The sequence below is a fragment of the Apus apus genome, chromosome 10 (genome assembly GCF_020740795.1).
Source record: "Apus apus isolate bApuApu2 chromosome 10, bApuApu2.pri.cur, whole genome shotgun sequence".
Taxonomy (NCBI): domain Eukaryota; kingdom Metazoa; phylum Chordata; class Aves; order Apodiformes; family Apodidae; genus Apus; species Apus apus.
The window spans coordinates 5,748,387-5,767,585 of record NC_067291.1 but is presented as its reverse complement, the minus strand read 5'-3'; the positions used below and the strand labels follow the sequence as shown (position 1 = coordinate 5,767,585).

At 37.7% G+C, this 19,199-nt stretch overlaps 1 protein-coding gene across 1 annotated transcript in view; it reads left to right on the top strand.

The window, feature by feature from the left end:
* Positions 1-15,415, top strand: part of KLF13 (KLF transcription factor 13) — a 29,738-nt gene extending 14,323 nt beyond the window's left edge. The window contains exon 2 of the mRNA XM_051628354.1: positions 13,018-15,415. Coding sequence (XP_051484314.1) covers positions 13,018-13,310 — 293 coding nt within the window. The 3' untranslated portion in view covers positions 13,311-15,415. The remainder of the gene's footprint in view (positions 1-13,017) is intronic.
* The last annotated feature ends 3,784 nt before the right edge of the window (positions 15,416-19,199 follow it).

The following is a 19,199-nucleotide window of genomic DNA, read 5'->3' as shown; positions in this document are numbered from 1 at the left end:
TGTTGAAAATAGTATTTTCCTTTAAAAAATAAAAAAGGAATTCAGTTTATTTCTCAGAGTACATGTTGAGATAGTTGCTTCAAAAGCAGAGAGAGGAGTTTTCAAAGTTACATATACTAAGATGCCTTTGACAAGGCTGTCTTTGAAGTATGTCTGTGTTCTACTTAAGATCTTAGCTTTTCAGTTAAGTTTCACATCCAGAGTCACACTCAGATAACTGGCTCCTGACTTGTACTCCTCCACAACCACACAGATCATTAATTTCCAGCACTCACCATGGCCTGTCTCCTACGCTGTGACCCCCACATGTCAGACACAGCTGGTGAGGCTTGTGTCCCTAGTGACCCTATAACCAGATGTCCAACTAAATGTTCATAAAACATGGGGAGATCACAGGAGCTGAGCTGCACCTAGGGTGTTCTTGCTCAGAGCAATGGTGCTCTAGCAGCGATGCTCCTCTACTGCAGTCTAATTAAACAGCCTCTCTTCTGTCATATGATGTGCCCCCTTCCATGTGACTTGTTGATGCCTCAAGTCTTACAAGATTAGGGAAAAGTTGCTTGGCAAGTGTATCTAAGGAGGAATGCTAAGAAAATCTCACAGCAACATCTCATTTGTAACCATCTATTTCTATTTTGTATAGAATATGGCCAAGGTGGTAACACACGCTTTCAGAAACAGCTTGAGACACTGGAGAGGAGCCTGAATTTTCAAAGAACTGGGTGTACATCCCTGCAGGTTCACTCCAGTGATTAAAACATTAAGACAGCCAAAATAAAAATACAACCTAATCAGTGATAATTGTTGAAAAACTTCTCTTATTTATTTTCTGCTTATATTTGTGAATGAGGCCTAGATGTGTGTGTGTTTACACACATTTGTAGTTACAGAATTAACACATACCAAATACTGAAAAACAAGCCAAAACTAGAAAGGAACAGGTAAATGGTGCTCTATTTTACTCTTCATACAGCTGTGGTTGAAGGAAACCACTAGGTGGGGAGATGCAAAATAAATAGGGAAGGTATTACCAGAATAGAACATACACATGAGACTTGAAAGACTTGAATCCTGAATTGCAAACATTGTCCATTATAAAAAGCTGATCTGTAAAAGTGAGCACATTAGAATATGAATACAAGTGTTGTCATAGAATCTGATTCCTTTATTAAAAGCAAAAACCAGAATTCTGGTTTAAACAGAAAGTGTAGCTTTACAATCTGGGCAGAAGATTGTCTGAAGTACACCTTGAATGGTAGCTAGAATTAAGCAAGACACTTACTGTTGATTTTCAGCCCATAAAACTACTTTCCAGAGCTGCCTGTTCCCTGAAGGTGGATGCTCCATGTAGTCACTGGCTGATGCTGCTCATAAACTACTTCAGCATCACCTTGTGCTCTGGCACAACAAGCCGTCCAGAATGAGAATTAAAAAAAAAGGAAATTCCCACTCTTTCTCTCCTCCATACAGTTGCAATAAACTCTCAGTATCAGATCTTTCACTCAGCTTTACAACTTTAGCTGTACTTATAAATGCTGAAGTCCTGTGTTTCATGCATGCTGTGTTACTGTAAGGTTGTTGATTAAACAGTTCAAAAGTTAACAGAGAGACATTTCACAGTTACACCCAAAGGCAACTTTACTAACTTTTGTTTGCTTGGCTTCTAACAATATGAAATCTCATCCTGTCCCCAAACCCTGGGAGATGGTATGTACATAGAATGCCATAGCTTACCCCCAGTATCTATTCATGCCAAAGTATGTGGACTTCAGCTGGAGACTGAGGATAGTCAACATCTTCCAAAATTCAGATAAATAAAGTACAGATTTCAGTTTAGATGAATAATCCTTTAGTCTGTTATTTTGCATGGCAGGACAACCTTTCATGAATCTGATAAACTTAGCTTTTACAAGCACTCTTCTGTTTTCAGTAGAACAGAATAATAAAAAAATCATTGAAATGTCAACAGAGAACAGTCTGATTCATGGGGCCGTATGATTCCTTCTTTGCAGTTATTCACAGAAGTGTTGGATAAAGCTCATGGAGCCAAAGTTTCACAGTTTCAGCATGAATTCACCCACAATTCACACTGGATTAACATAATTTGCCATTACCTATTTAACTGCTCTCCTCCTTAAAATATTTCAATTGTCATACCAGTGATTGGGCACATTATAATGCAGTTTTTTTATGAAAGCCACCACAAAAATGGTGAGGTGGACTTTCATTGAAAGCAGTCTAAACCACTGTAGAGGTCATTTCTGTGTTCACTGTAAAGACAGAGATGGTATGTGATGTTTCAGTTTGATTTCACATATTCTTGCAATACAAGCATCTTCAGGTTCAAATTTCTAGGTTTTACCTAACTTTTAAGTTCCTACCTCCCACAGTGATCAGAACTCAGATAAATTAAAGCTTGAGACCATCTAAGTAAATTTCGTCCAACACGGACTAGATGGCAATATTTTCAGGTAGAGAGAGAAGATCCTTGCATTATTAGAAGAGCAAGGAATAACCTGTGTCCCACATGGAAGGCTGAGGAAAGATAGTTTATTACTTTGATCAAAGGACCACAGTTATCTGTAGAGATACTTTTAAAAGAGACTCTCCAAAGAGGCAGTTACAACATTTAGGAGCCACTACATTCCATTTTTGGTCCCTGCCATTTGACCCATGAGTCTACTGGTTCATCTTGCAACACGTGCAATTTCTCTGCGGAAGGATCACACCACTGAGAACAAATGGCTTGACAATTAGCCTGTCAGCTCTGTTGGGATGTAATCCTAGGTTTCAACAGGAGGTAGCACAGATGAGAAGAGGGGGAAGTGTACTATAGTGAGCTTGCAATCTTTTTTTCCACTGTAAGAGTGGGCTGGAGAAAGACGGGGTGCCAAGGAGTATAATACTGTTTAGAGCTCCCATGGAGCTGCTAACAGTCAGATGTGTGATCTGGAGCTGTTTGGAGTTTGCAGAGTGGGCTGGGTAACAGAGTGAACAATTCTGAGGCAGCACAGGAAAGATCCAGACAGCAGTTTGTAATGGAAACCTTCTGTTTCTGTTGGTACCTTAACTCCACATTCCCTGTAGATGCTTTTGGTTCAGTTGTGTCAGCTATGGGTAAAAATTTTTTCCCTCGTTGAGGAGAGAGAATCAAGTCTGGGGAGTTTTTTTTCTTGGCTTTAGTTGCTGTCTGCATAACATTTTCATTAATCACCTTATTTGCTCTAACACAGCATGAGTGGTGCAGCCGAAATCATCAGCTTGTAGCAGACACCAAATCAGTATGCTAGCATGCTAGAACAGAAGTAACACAAGACTGCAAATGACTAAACAAGATCTCAGTTCAGCATATATATCTATCAGGGTCCACATAATGACTTTCCTTTTCAAGTTTTAACTGGACGCATTAGATAAAAAACAGTGTTTCATTATTATATATACATTTGGAGAGTCCTCCTCTAGTACCTTGTTGCTTTAAAAGGTTTGAATTGGCTTGTCAACATGACAGAAAATGAGAAACAAAATCCCACAGACCTTCACTGATGTTAGTCTCTGTTACGTCTTAAGAGGCCAGACTTAACTGACCTATGCAGAAGACACAAGCTTTGTATATAAGGAATGAAGAAATCCCCTTAAACAAGTTTTTGGCTCAAGGCAAGAATTCTAGGCTGTAATTCTGTTGCTGGGTAATGTAAGAGCTCAGATTTGCTGATTAGCACTTGTATTTTTTGGTTTTGCAATCCCAGTATTCTTTTGAAGTATAGCTATTAAAAAGTATAACTGATGAATGGAAAAAGGAAAAAAACCAAACATCTTTTATTTTTGTCATTCAGTAACACCCAGATGTTTTAGAGGCTCTACTTATGGCGTTTCGTTAATTTATTTTCTATTCACAAGAGGTTTGGATAATCATCCTCCTTTCTTACATTCATAGATCTGAGTAGAAAAAACAAGAGAAATAAAGTAATTAAAGAGCTACTTTACTAAGTCCCAGAGTCCCCATCTTTCAGAGTCAGATACTTCAGTGTGGTTTGGAAATGACACATGTCTAAGATACATCTTCCTCTCCCCAGAATTCATCACTTCAGCATTTCAGCATAGCACAATTTAATTATCTTGCATTTAAGTACAAAGGCAAAGGAACTGCTATTGATCTCCATGCTTGGAACAAGCCACAGGAGAAACAAAATCAAGTGGAAGTTGCTGTTCTTTTAAATTAGTGGCATTTCAGCCATTTTACTGAGCGCTAGTCTAGGATTTAATGTCTCAGACATAAAGACACCCAGTAAGAGCTTTAGGCTTACTGAACAGAAACTACATACACCAACTGCAGGTGCTTAACTTTCACAGGAAACCCAACATTTTGTTTGCATTATTTTAGAACATAAGCTCTTATAAAATAAAGCTGTTGCCTTTTGTTTTTCAAGGGCTAGACCTGTCATTGGTACTCAGTGAAAGAGCATTGTTTACTCATAGATTCCAGCAGCAGAGGAGGAAAAAAAAAAAGCTGCTTTTATAGTGGGATGTGGCAAAAGTCCATGTAAACAAAGACATTGCACTTAATGGAAGCACAATCAATGTAAGTTACTCATGTGGGACAGATATGTTCCGTTCTACTCTGCACACTCACCATGACATGGAAGTTGTCCATGCTAAGTAGGATAAATTTCTGACCTCTTGGGCATCCTAACATCTCAGATGTTCCTCTTTGCTTAGATGGGAGGTCTCCATTTTGCATCAGAACTTTTGGGAAAGAGAGTGAAATGGTGAATGTTAAGCTTTAGAGTTAAGACAGAATCAACAAAAGGGCATTAGATAACAGGGATAAATTCATACAGAACTGTAAGAAGATTTATAACTTATCTTTGAAATCACATGCACTGTAAACACCATCTCAATAATCGTGTAACATTACAATTTTTCTATCTGATGGATTGCTGCCTTTGTAAGAGGTACCTGAAGTTTCGATTACTTTGAATTTTACAGACTAAGAGGCATTGCTGTACTGATGGTGCTTTTCGTGTATACATGCTGTCAGTGCAGTCACATAGCAAGACTACAGCAAATATGACAGAAAAGAGTCAAGAGAAATACTACATATGTAGGTTTTGACAAGGCCATCTAGAAGACAGAGCAGTAACACAGCTGCTACCACAAAGTTGTGCATTGTTTTTCCTACTCATCAAAAGAAAACTTTACCTGCCCTGAGATGTGGGGAACATCTTTCATGCTCATTACACTTCCGTGAGGAGCAGACATACATATGTATGTTTTTCTTACCTGTCAGGGCTAACCTGAATAACCCAAGGTATTAATAAGCAATTTTACACCCAAAAAGCATTAGGTCTTACTGCATTTGTATACATCCACAGAACCACTTCACTGAGAACATCACAAAAAGTGAAAAGGAAAATACCACACCCAATGTCTGCCTTAGTGAGGCACCCTGGCCTTCAAGTGCACAACGTACAGCACTACGTAGGGTCAGGAGAGGCTCACTAAGTGAACTCTCTTCAGTTTGCTAGTAGTGGCAGATTGGCAGATAGCCTGTGACCCTTGGCTAGGAAAATGATGAGGAATCAGTGAGCCAGAGGTGTGTTTTACAAATTACATGCAACTCTGCTCCCTCACTTTCATTTTCTAAGACTTTAGTCATGTAGCTCTCTGATGGCATTTCTATTCCACTAGATTCTACTGCTACATCAGTTTGAGTTGTCAGATGCATACATTCTTATCTAAGTGCTCAGCACTAGATTAATTCATTATTCACAAAATTATAAAAGTGCCTTAAGTTCAATGCTTTATTGAGTTAATTCAGCTTCTTTGCTAAAATAGATTTAAACACATGACTTCTAATAGAGAGGATGTATTTAAAAGGTACATGTCTATATATCTAGACCCCATCATAAAAGGAAGGAATATTGAAGGCTAAACTCACCTTAGTGATTTTGTATCCCATTGTTTTTCAAGAGAAAAATCATTTAACATACTTAACACATGAATGTAACTATGTTTACAAAGTCCCAGTTTTGCTGTAGTCTAAGTGACTGAAGAGCTTCACAAGACCCTCACCTAGTGCAAGTCATTTTTTGTAGTTTTAAAAGAGGAAGGAACATACAAAACAGGGAGGGGTTGTGTAAGGAAGGGAGAAGAGATAAAAATGTGAACTCTTCTGAAACCAGGAAGTGACAAACTGCAGCAGAGAAACTCTGATATTGGCAATAACAAGTGATATGTATCTTAGTAAAAAGGTGACAAGTAGTGTCAGACTCTCATTGCTCAGGTCTACAGACACAGATATGATTTTCAAACTGTGGAATTCTCAAAGGGTTTAATTACTTTTTTTATGCTCTTCCATCGTTTGGAAAGAATTTCACAATTGTCCAGCAGGATTACCTAAGTTTTGGAGTACTTAATAACAGAGAAAGGAGAGGGAGACTACAACATAAACAACACAGAGAGAAGAAAACCAAATATAATTCACTATGTGTCCATGGAACTGTAACACTCTCTTTTCAGTCCAGAGATCATAAAAATATATGTTTGGAAAATATGCTTGGTCTTTCTGACATGCACTTTGGGTTGGTTGCTTCTTTGCCATGCCAGTAGTGCATCTTTTTGAAGGGAGAACTCAGAACACTGTGTTTTGAAGGTATGCATCACTTACCAGCAGTTTGCAACATGACTGAGGAGGACATGTACAAGCAAACCAAAGCAGCTTAGTATAACACTGGAAAATAAGTTTCTCGTACTTAAGATGCTGTAGGGAATAACCTAAGACTCCTTGGACCACAGTTCAATACTAGAGAGCATATTCTCAGTCACGCTGTCAGTATAGATCTAAAATCTATTCCAAGATTTGTGTGTGAAGACAAGGATACATAGACCTCCATGGTCCTTACACTTGGCTGGTTAGCCCGTTCTAGTTGGCTGTCTTTCGAAATCCCTTGTGCTTATAAACACAGAGACTCCAGTGAAAGTTGAAAACACAAATAAAATTATTTCTTTAGACAATCAGATCTCCAGCTAGTCACCTAATAAAAATGTCAGGCATTTAATCTTCATGAAGGGAAAGCTAACAAGAAAAGTTAATGAATAATAACTTCCCATTTCTTTATTAGCAAGAACTATATTTTTGGCAAACAGGTGTTCATAGTCAAGTAGTCTTTTATGAAGAATAGAACTACATGTCAGTTAAACGCAGAAAATAGTTTAGGCTGGTTTTCTTTGTTTCAGCAAAGTTGTGGTAGTTTGTTTCATTGGTTCTTTTCAGATTTACTTTATCATTGTACGGAAAATTGTCCCCAAGCTAAAGGAATTAAAACAGTGTCACAAAAAATCCCTGAAGAAGTAAAACATTTTGACCAATCAAAAATAAAATTACTGTTAAGCTTCGTAGTTTGGCTGAACTTTTCTGCAGTTCAAAGCTTTAATTTTTTTTCTATTGAGCAGAAAATAAGTTATCCACATAGCTCTAGCTGTTTTTTCACTCTTTCATTCAAAACTTTAGCAAAGCATGTAGCAATATTTCTTCTTGCTCAATTATGGACATTTCATTTAAACCCAATTTGCTTTAAGATTTATTTTCCAGATTCTGGAACATAACTTACTCACTGGTTAGTTGCATGAAGTGGTCTGGAACTTGGCTGTAGCTGGAAGAGGAACATAGAGCCTAATGTACTGAACACACAGTGATGCACTTCAGCAGAGATGTAATAAAAACTAAACAGGAGTCAAACAGAAATTAACATAGTAGGAAAAAAATGACTTGGCAAAGGTAACAGGTTCAAGTTTCAGATTCTTAATTCACTGTGCAAAATTACAGGATAAAAAAGTGTATTTTGAAAGTGCTAAGCTACAGAAACTTACACAGAGAAGTTCAGCTTGGGCATCCCAGTTTGAGTAGAGATTCAGTAAAGCCATGGAATGCATTTTAGACAACAGAAAGATTATGTGATGGAGTGTCCTGGGGGGAGGAAAAAAATCCCAAAAAGGGCAGAATTATTCAACCTTGACAAAAAACAAGCAAATGTAGCTGAAAAAACTATAGTAAAGAAGCTGAAATTATTATACACTGAGATTTAAGAACCAGCTGACATTACTGAACAAGTTTGAAATTAAGACCTAGAATATAACTGATTGAATGCAATCTGCTTAAAAAAAAAAAAAAAAAAATTGTTTCCATTGTGGTGAAAGTGAGTGGTAATATTTTAAGAAGTATCAAATAGCTGCCTGGAACATACCAAATCAGTTATTTTGGTTTTTGGGTGGACCTGACTGTGGTTAGGTTAGGTGGACTAAGGCTAGGGCAGGAATATTGCACTACTTGCACTTCTCTGGCATTGTAGCCGTTATTACCAGTATAGTATCTGAATGTATGTTCATCATTTGCTATTTGAATTGTTTTATTTAGCTGTGCTTATACAGATAAGTCACATGGTGTGTTCTGTTCCCAGATGGAGCAATACTAGCACTTCCAGAGTAAACAGTAACACACATTCCCTTAAAATGTAGACTCGCCACTTGGAAATTTCGCATTTCAAGAAATATTCATATATATCTAAATAACTCAATAAAAATGTTAAGGTACAGAAAATAAATGAAGAATTTAAATAACAGCTATTATGGTACCTGTTGCAGTTTCCCATACATGCAGAAAACGTAAGATCGAATAATTTATCAATATAATGACTGGATTTGTTAAGAGTAAAATAAAGATGCCCACACTTTCAAGTGAGGTTGTGCTTGATCCTTGGGTCTGTGCCTGTTGGAAATCTGAGAACTCCAGTTCCTAAAAAAAGGTCACATCACAGATAATGGAAATAGCAGTGTCCTAGGGGCTTGGAGGAGTGTCATGTCCCAGTGTCCAATAACGTGTGAACTCTGACTGAAGCCTTTCTTGGATTTGGGTGTTCAAACTACAGTCCCATATTGGGTTTCTGGTGTCTAGTGACAGACAAATTCACCCTATAACTTTTCTTTTCACTGAGAGCATGACTAAAAATTACTCAGTTTCCTGGAACTAATCAAGCTTCATATTGCTGAAATCATCCTCTTTGTTAGATATGGTTAAAGGCAGATGAGACATTCAAAAGCTGTTGGAGAGACACACAAAAGCAGATGCACGAAACCTGATCGCATTTAGCTTGTTTGGTTATGAAGTATCACAAAAAAATAACAAAATCATTTATTTAAAACTTAACTGGTTTCCATTTATGGGAATTGGGAATTCTGAGGCTTTTGAATTTTTTTGATCCCTTTTTAAATACATGATAAAGAAACCACCATTCATCTAACATCAAAGCTACACATTATACAGTCTTGCATTCAGGTTAATGATTTGGTTTTTGGCTATGTAAAAGGGCTGGTTTATAAATAAGAGATTAACAGAAATGAAAATATTTGAAAAAACATATCAGGGCTACTGAAGGATTTTAAAAAATAAAACAGTCAACATAGTCTCCTTGACTGATTTTTTTTCCCAGGATACCATTTCCTCTCTTGGAGGAAGGCTGCTTCGGTCACATCTCCATTTAACTGTCTGCCCCTCATCCTCCACACCCAGCCTGCTGATCTATGTTTCCAAATATACCCTTAATTATGTATATGAAAATGTAGAAATATAAGAATAGCACACAGTGGCATGTTCAGGTTTCTAGTCTGTTTTCATAAAAACATATAATGCTGCTCTGCGAAGCAGCAGAACAGATTAAAGATCACAGAAAATTGTTTCTGGCTTACTTACGGTTTTGCAGGCACTTGTGGAATTCCCTTTTTCCAAATTTGTTACTGCATGACATTGGCATATGCCTGAAGATGCTAACATAATGTGCAGAGCTACTACATGAGTTAAATTTTAAAAACTGTCCCTGATACGTGGACTTAACAATACTCTGGACTGTAGGGCAGTGGCTAACACACTTCAAATTTTTCAGATACGATTGTCTAATTGTTTGCATTGTAATTCTGAAAATGGTTGGTTTTAGGTGTCTCATAGAATCATATCCCCACCTGTTCTGGTATTTCAGTCATTAGTCAGTCATTAATTAGTGTTGCTCAGGCCTACAGAGTACTTGGTATCATTTTTAATTGCTATTCAAATGCTAGATAACATACAGATGGTGAAACAAGAAGCTGATCACTCCAGAGTCTGTACTGGAGTGTCACTATATACAAAAGGATTCCTTAAAACTCTGTGGATTGGGGTAAAGTCAAGAGGGCTCTAAAAGTATGGTACAAATCAAACTCAGTAGACATCAGATCTGGTTCCACCATTGCTGTAGTTTTTGTTTCCCATAATTACAAATAGTTGTCTCAATATATGTAACGGTTGACAAATACAGAATAATACAAAAGGACCATTATAAGAACAGGCTGGCTGTACTTGCTTCTGATTCCCTTCCAGCAAGAGATGCATTTTTTTAATGCTGTTTCTACAGCCCAGGCAACTCTGTTTCCTTTGGCGCTTTGCTCTGGCACAGTGTAAGCAGCGCAAGTAGCTGTGCCCCTTAAGTGAATTCAGAAGTCAGTGCACCTGCAGATCTCACGTACCTTTACTCAATGAGCACTCTTAAGTTTCTTAATGCAGCTTTACACACAGTTTTTTAATTTGGACAGGGTGGAGTTCAGGAAGAAGCCAAAAATGTTCTTGCTTGTGTAATTTTCAGTTAAGATCAGTTGAATTTAATTCTCAAATGTGATGTTTTTCCATCAGCTTGTGTAACTCTAAACACAAGTTATGTGATGTCATGTTCTCTGGCAGAGGAGCTAGAAAGGTTACACTTTAGTGGGATTTGGAACATGGAAATCCAAATTTATTTAAAATTGTAAAAGAAATAACATTAAGCTTTATAATATTCCTTCTCTTTTAAAGGCATCTCTTGCTTGCCTCTCTGAAAAGTAAAGTAGCCTGAGCTCCTTTTTGATTCCTTTATTTTCAGCTTACCTCTGTGATCTGCTAGTGATGTTCATAATGTACAAAAGTACTGCTGCTGCCAAAGCATAGTGTTAAAACTCTCAATACACATATTCACATGCTTGACATCTTTCCTGCTGTGTTTAATATATTGGACAACATTTACACATTAATTTATAGGATCAAATTCTGCAGTCCTTGTATAAAGGTAAAATTCTGACGTCAGCATTGCCTGAGATGGAGCTCAAAATCTTTACTGTGTTGTGTACAGCCACTTCAATGGTAAAAGCTCTTTGTTGAGTACAACATGTCCATGGGTCACTGCTTATGCAAGAAAGTGATACTGAGGCTGCATGTTCCCTAATGAGATTAAGCAATCTATTCATATCATCTCTCATTCTGTTGATTGTTTTACTGCATGTAAAAGGACATTTATGTAACTTACCTGCACAGAAAACCACATCCCTTCTGTTTAAGAGATGAGACTGACGACAGACTGTGAACTTCCACGTGTGGTTTTGGAGCAGCAGCTAGGTCTTGTCTTAATTAATAACCTGCAGCAACTTTGTTCAAGACTGTGTACTAATTTTTTATGAACACTAATTACTCTCGTATCTTCACACAAGGCATCCAGCCTTTCCTCACAATGCAGCTATTCTTTGAGGAGGTACTGCTAAACCTCAACAAAGCTGGGAAGCACTCTAGAAAACAACTACCACTACTAGAGTGATGCCAGCTGTCAGTGCATGGAGGGGAAAACCACGTGGCCAAGAAACTTTAAAGGCAACTACCAAGATAATATCGAATTGAGACTGAGGGGGGAAGATACTTCCTTGGAAGGAGGAGAACAGGGGACAGTAAAGAAATAGGGCAAGAAAGGCCACATTATTGGCTTAGCACACAAATCATCACCATCATCACTGACAATATCAAATCAGGAAGGTGAGTAGGAACCTGAATGTTCTTATCCAGGCCTGATGTGCAGTGAGAAGGGGTAGATAAGATGTTCTAGATTCATAACAAATAAAGAATGTGATATTCAGACTCAGCAACAGTAAGAACCAAACCAATATACTGAAGTAACAAGACAGCACATTTCATGACTTTATGTTTTAATTTTTAACAAACAGAGAAATTAAGGATGGAAACAACTAGTATGAGTTGCCCAAAGCTATGCAGCACGTTAGTGATGAAGATGGGAATATATTCTGGATGCTCACTGGCTCAACAATGCTATTTCTGCCTGTGACCTGTGCCCACCTCCAGTGCTTGAACTTCTCAGGCACCCCAGTGTTCCAGTGCAGACCACCAGCACAGCCATACAATGGCATGGGCATCTGGCCCTGTAAGAGATGTTTCCCATGTCTGAGATCTGTCGAGAAGTGCAGCAGGTCACCAGACTGCTATCTGAGCTCACTGGTCCTACCTTAAGCATAACAGGCCACAGTTTTTAGGTCAGCTATTGATAGAAGGCTGTTACTTTCAACATGGCACATTTACCTTGTTGAAATACAGTGCTCCTTGCATCACTTCTAAATGATACCTGAGCCATTGAACAAGAAAACTGTAGGATCTTGTAGCAAATGCAGAAAAATACAGGAATAGCTGTGGAGAATACAAGGTGAGAGGCTCACATCCAGTGCCTCAAAATTGCCATTTTGCATTTTCACCATAACTGTTTTTAAATAGCTGAAGACTTTCTCACACCTTCTGAACTTCAACATTGAGTCAGACAGAAATAGGGACAGCTTAGAGGAATAAATATAAGGAGGATTAATGAAGAAGTGAAGCCCAGCAGACTACAAGAGATATGAAATGTGACATCCGTGAAAGGATGGATGTCATGGAATGACATGGAGATGAAGCCCAGCATCCCTGAAGATCCAGTTATCAAATAAGGTATCACTAGTTTCACTGACAGTACTTTTTAATGTGTTGGAATACCACAGTGGCCTCCCCTTTGAGAAACACCTTCTCCATTCAATTGGTGCCAAGTGGCATCTACCTTGCTCCCACCTTTTTTATTCTAACTCTTGCATACAAAAAAACACCAGGGAAGATGTTGCTGTCCCCTTCTCATCACACTTATTTGCTTCCTGCAGGTGAACGGCCTTTTGAGTGCAACTGGCAAGGATGCAACAAGAAGTTTGCCCGCTCGGATGAGCTGGCCCGCCATTACCGCACTCACACCGGAGAAAAGAAGTTCAGCTGCCCCCTCTGTGAGAAGCGCTTCATGCGCAGCGACCACCTGACCAAGCACGCCCGTCGCCACGCCAACTTCCAGCCCAGCATGCTCCAGAGGCGCAGCGGGAGCGGCTCCCGAACAGGCTCTCTCAGTGACTACAGCCGCTCAGACGCCTCCAGCCCCACCATCAGCCCCGCCAGCTCCCCATAGACCTGCCTGCACTGGACGTCAGCACTTTGCCTCTCATGCCTAACGTGGAGTTTTGTTTGTGTTGCACACATTTTAAAAAAACCTCTGTCGCTTCCCGTTTTCCCCATCCTTCCCTTTGAAAAAGGAAAAAAAAAAATAAAAAATCAGTAAATAGCTGCCTCCCACTGCAATTTCCAGTCAAATTTTCTTTACTCAGCCACACAAGTGGCTATTCTAACCTCATGGACAGACAGAAAGACTTCTATGTTCCACTTAGTGACTCCTGCTGTCTCAATATTTCATGCATTTTCCAGCCATTTACAGATCCTCTTGATTATTCTTTATAAGAAAACGAGAAAACGTAAAAAAAAAAAAACACCAAAAAAACCAAAAACAACAAAAGAAAAAAAACCCCCAATTCACCTCAGGTGTCAAAGCAGTTTTGCAAGACCTGATTGTACAACATGAGCATACACTTACAAATCAATTGTGTTGGATTATGTCCCCCTTCTCCTTTCTCAGGGATGGATATTTATGTTACACAATAATTACAAGAAGACACACCCTAACCGCAGCCTTACTCTGTAAATATATTTGCACTCAGAAGCTTTTTATTAGGTTCTTTCACACACTGGGGAGAAAAAAACCAAACCAACAATACAAAAACCCAACCAGTACTGGAATGTAGTACCAGACTCTTTTCCTCATTATATACCTGCTTTGGGGAGTGTCTAAACAGAAGTCCTGCCTTTCTTCAAGCTGCCCTCTGATTCTGGTAGCCACCTGTCTTTTCACTTCGTGCTGAAGATGCTCCAAAACCAACTTTGTACTGCAAAAATCTCTGTAAGGTTGAGAGACCTTGTTTGTTTGTTTCATACTAGATAAAATTCCGAGAAAAAATTCTAAACGATGCCTTAAGTAAATAACCTAAATCACGAGGAAACATATTTACACTGGGTAGCATTTTATTGCATGGAATCTTGGAGGCATTCTGTCATCACTCTCTCCAAGTTGTTAAGCTCTCTGCACTGCCTGTTCAGTATGGGACCAAGAGAATATTCAAATCAAACCACACTGACTTGAGCAATTTTCTTTATTCTTTTTTCCTTTTTTTAAATTGTATGAACTATGGAAATAGCATAGCTGAACCAATGCCCATCAAAACTTCTATCAAGTTACTTACCTACTGTACAGCTATATCTTAGCAAGACAATTTGGCTAAGATAGAGTTTCTGTGTTCTCTTGCATCACAATTGTGGTCGCTGATAAAAGGAAGCTAAACTCATAAGGTATCTTCTGACTGGAAAAACAAAATATGCATTTTAAAGTTTTAAAAGAAAATGAAATTTTAGCTCAGCACTACTACAAATTCCTCAAAAATATACATACCAGCATAAGGTAAGGTGCTCTCACTTCTGAATAACTGGCAAATAACAAAAAAGGAATCTTGGCTAGTTTCAGTAGCTTTCAAGTATTTGACACTAGACAGAGCACTAGGAGGTAGATTTTAATGTTTTATATGGTAGAAAATACAGCAGAAGACCAAGAGCATTGTGATGTACCGGAGATCTCATCAGCAGCAAATACACTTTCCTTGGTTTGGCTGGGTCTGATGGTGCATATCAGAAATTCAGGTCCTTTTGATTCTGGAATTTTGGGGGTTTTCTTGTTTTTACTGTGGGGTATAAATGCAGTTCAGTGTAGCATGGTGAAAAGAAATTCTCTGTGCCAAACCTGTCATTTGATATCACGTGAATGCCTCCAAATTCCAAATGAACCTTTATCCTACTTGCTGCTTTGCATTGATCCAATTTTCCAAGTTTTTATTGTACTGTATATTAACTGTGAGAGGCTAATATAGATTTCCAAGTAGTTTCATAGGTACTTTCATAATATTTACATTATTCCTAATACTAAGCATTCTATTAGTTGTATGGATAAATACTTAAAGACAATTCTAAGTGCAGATATTTCAGTATTTTTTTCATGTTTATTTGCTTCAGATTTCACCTCTCTAACATCACAATTTTACCCTTTTGAATTGGAATCCGTGCATGACAAAATTCTACTGTTTTATTTCACAAAAAATAAAAGAACATTATAAGATTTTTTTACAAGATGACAAATATTGTGGAGTTTGTGTGATGAGTTGCCTAACCACTGTGAGTTAGGGGAAAGCCAGATCTGTTTTCCTCCCCTCCATAGGTTTCCTCTTTTCTATTTTTAATTAAAAAAAAAAAAATCAATCTACTGAAATACACAATTTTAACAACTTGAAATAATTCAGGCATCAGGAATTCATATTCCAATAATTTCTGTGACTGCTAAGTGTTCTTGTGCTGCAGTTAGTAGAAAGGCATTTAAGGTATCTAGCTAAAGGAATTCTACAGATCAGCTGTGTCTTGTGCACATACTTCAAAACAAGTCATCAAAACATTTCTCATTATCATTGTACCTTAATAAAAGGATAGGGGGGGGAAAAAAATCCCAAAATCAAAACGAGAACTCGGCATCAGCAAAAATCATAGTCTTCATGGTCTAAGTTCAGTTTGTTGTAAAAGAATCTTTTCCAAGAAGAGCAGAATTTAATCTTTAGCAAAGGAGGAACCATTCCAGTCTATTATTTAGGGCAGAATAATTCAGTATTAATCAGCAGGTGCATTACAAACAAAGTTGCTTTAATAGCTTAGAGAAACAATATTCATACCAGGTTTTATAGTACTGAGAAGAAGAGATACAAAGATTATGGGACAACCTATTCTGAGTGATACAAGAAACATGTAATCTCTAACTCAAACAGTAAACTAAGCATTTTCTTAATAGTCCTCATAGAAATTAATAGTTCTCCAAGGTTAAGCAGAAAAAAAATAATAATCATAATGGGTTCCATGTTGAATTTCCAGTTCAGCCAGTTTACCTAATAAGGCTGGGACTCCACAGAGCCAACAATATACCTGTATTTTCAGGAAATTCTCTGAAATTTGTTGCTGAGACTTTTTTTTTTTTTTTTTTTACATCTTAGCTGTAAATACCTCGGAGTGTGTTAGGCTGACAGTCAAATTACTGTGTTTTAAAGTCCTAGCTAGAGTTTCAAATGTCTCCATTAAATGTTTAAGACATGACAGCTTTTGGATAAAACAATGAAATCCAAACCACTAGTAGTTTCCAAAACTGAATGTGAAATAAAATTCTCTAAATATTTTTATATGGAAAGAGATTGATTGGGGTTTTCTAGCATCTACTAGATGCTAGAAAAGAAGCAGAAGCACCAGCAAGGTCATAAGACTGTGTTTCCATGATTGCTCCTCCTGAATTTTGCAGATACGAGAACTCTGAACAGCTCACATTATGTTTTGAAATCTGAGTGCTTAACCTTCAATTTTTACCCAGTGGTGTAACCTAAACCACTCTCCTGGCAGAGCAACAAACATCGCACACTCAGGAAATACTGCTCTGGCAGGGTGCAGATTTCCTCTCAGTCCTCCACTTGGAGGAGTGTGGATCACTCCTGCCTCCTCCTTTCCATATTAAATCTGTCAAAGTGAATCCCCACAAACTAAAAAATGGCCCTACTTTTTCTTTCTTTTAATTTCAGAAAACAATACCAGGTTTATTACTATTAAGAAAGCTCTGAAAGTTTGTTTTCCTCCCGCCACGATTCTGGCTTCCTGTCTAAGAGCTGAGTTTAACTGCCTTGCTATAGGAAACGGGTGCAAATTAAAATCACCACTTCACTACCACCACTCAACTGAAACTAAATATTCTCTTGGAAACTCATTCACCCCTTCCATTAACCTCATCCTATGCAAAGCCCTGAAGTGCATTAATGGCCACATGAATTCAGTTTTTGTCCTGCTTCTTAGAAAGCAGGCCTGGTAAACTGGCAGCTAGGTTTTATTGTGAGAATTGTTTATATCTGCAAATTAGTTGTTCCTTGCTCTTGTAATATATGCATAGTATCTGTTTACACAACTGCAAAGGTATATATTTATAACAAATTGTCAGATGCCTCTGTTTGATGCTAACACCTAATTCTTGTATGTATACTGCCCTCTTTACTGCATTAACTCTTGCAATAACTTTTAGCTGTGAGAGCCTCTGTACACCTTCCAAACCTCATTACCTTCTATCCAGACCTTCAGTGCTTTCTGTGTTTCATGCAGTCAGGCTGTGTGAGAAGCTTACTTGTTTCTAGATATTCACATTCACAACTGCTTTTCTTCAGTTGTTTGCCATGAGTTCTAGAATTTGTACTGTGTGAAGTGCATTGTTGTTTTGGGGAATACGGTTTGTGGAGAAAGAATAAGAAAAATTAACTCTGCATACTTAAAGCTACCTTAACATTTGATATACTAATTTCATCAGGTGATGCCTACGAACTGACTTTCAGGTGCTCTTTTACTCCATCACACCATCTGTTTGTGCATTGGGTGCTAACATATACTCCATGTCAGTGAATGGTATGATGAACATTTGCATTTTTAACGCTTTTGGGGATAAAGCTATAGCCTTAGGCAGAAGGAAATAACCAAATTACACTTGTTTACCCCATAAGACAGAATATAGAATGCAAAACACCATCCACTGGTATAGGTTTTATATATATAAGTATTTATATATATATATATAAGTATTTATATATATGGATTTATATAAGCATATGCACATATAAATATGTGTATATTGTATAGTACATGTGTGCAATACATAAATACACAGCAGTGTGTACACATACTGAATAATGAAGGGATGTCTACAGAGCAAAAATGGGTATCTATTTCATTATAACTAGAGATGTCTCCGAACCAAAATTCTAGATCCAAATGCCATTGCGTTTGGGAAGTTTGAACCTGTTTGTTTGAGATTTGTGGTTGAGTTTCATCTCTGGTTACAGCTGAAGTTACTTGTGTATATATGCATTTTGGGAGATGTGTGTGTGTGTGCCTGCACACATGCCTGTGTGGGTGAGAGAGAATATATGTGCCAGTAAGTGTGCATGTGTTTACATATATACTTCTAGCTTTGGTGAACTGTAATTTTACTGGTGTCATCTTCACTTGTTCAAGTTTATCAGCAGCACGTGAACACTTCCATGGATCACTTTTCAACATGTTGTTGAATCACTACATTGAAGTATTACAGTTGTACAGTTATATGTTCATCTATTCTTGCTCTGCTGTAACTTTTTACATATTTTGTACTGCATAGATTATATATTGTGATAATGTCCTATGCAACAACAATTATAAAAGGAAAAAAAAGGAAAAAGAAAGAAAATTAACAACTGTAAAATATGGTCTTAACTTGTATGCATGGTTAGTGACGTTTACATTTTCCAAAATAAAACTTGTAAGTATGAAATACTGGTTTTAAATTCCTTCCCTATGTATCACTTAAAAAGCATCAATCGTTAATATTTCTGCTGTTCATTTAAGGCTTGATATCTTGTCTGATATCTTTGTTTAAATTTCACCCAGTGCTATTGTTTAAAATGGGACTTTTTTTAACCATTGAAAGTTTCTGTGATATTTCTTTTGTACTCTCCTCTACTTTAACTAGTGTTTCATAGTTGCATACTGAAATTCCTTCCTCAAAGCTAGTACATACTGTGTTTTTCTTTACAAAATGGTTATGCATGACTTAAAGGTCAGAGAGTCAACCATCCTTTCTTTCAAAACCCCATTCTTTCCAAATTTCTGATACCGTCTCCATAAGTGGAAACGCCCTATCAAAACACTAGTCATTTAATCTCACAGCAGCCTGAAATGATTCTTTCCTAATTTTAAAGATGAGGAAATTGAAACACGAGAGATTTGAGTGACTTTTCAAAAACATGAGGCAGTGGCAGAAGTATGCCTTTATCCTCCTTTGAAACTAACACCCCAGGAAAACAGCTTTGTGCCTTATAAT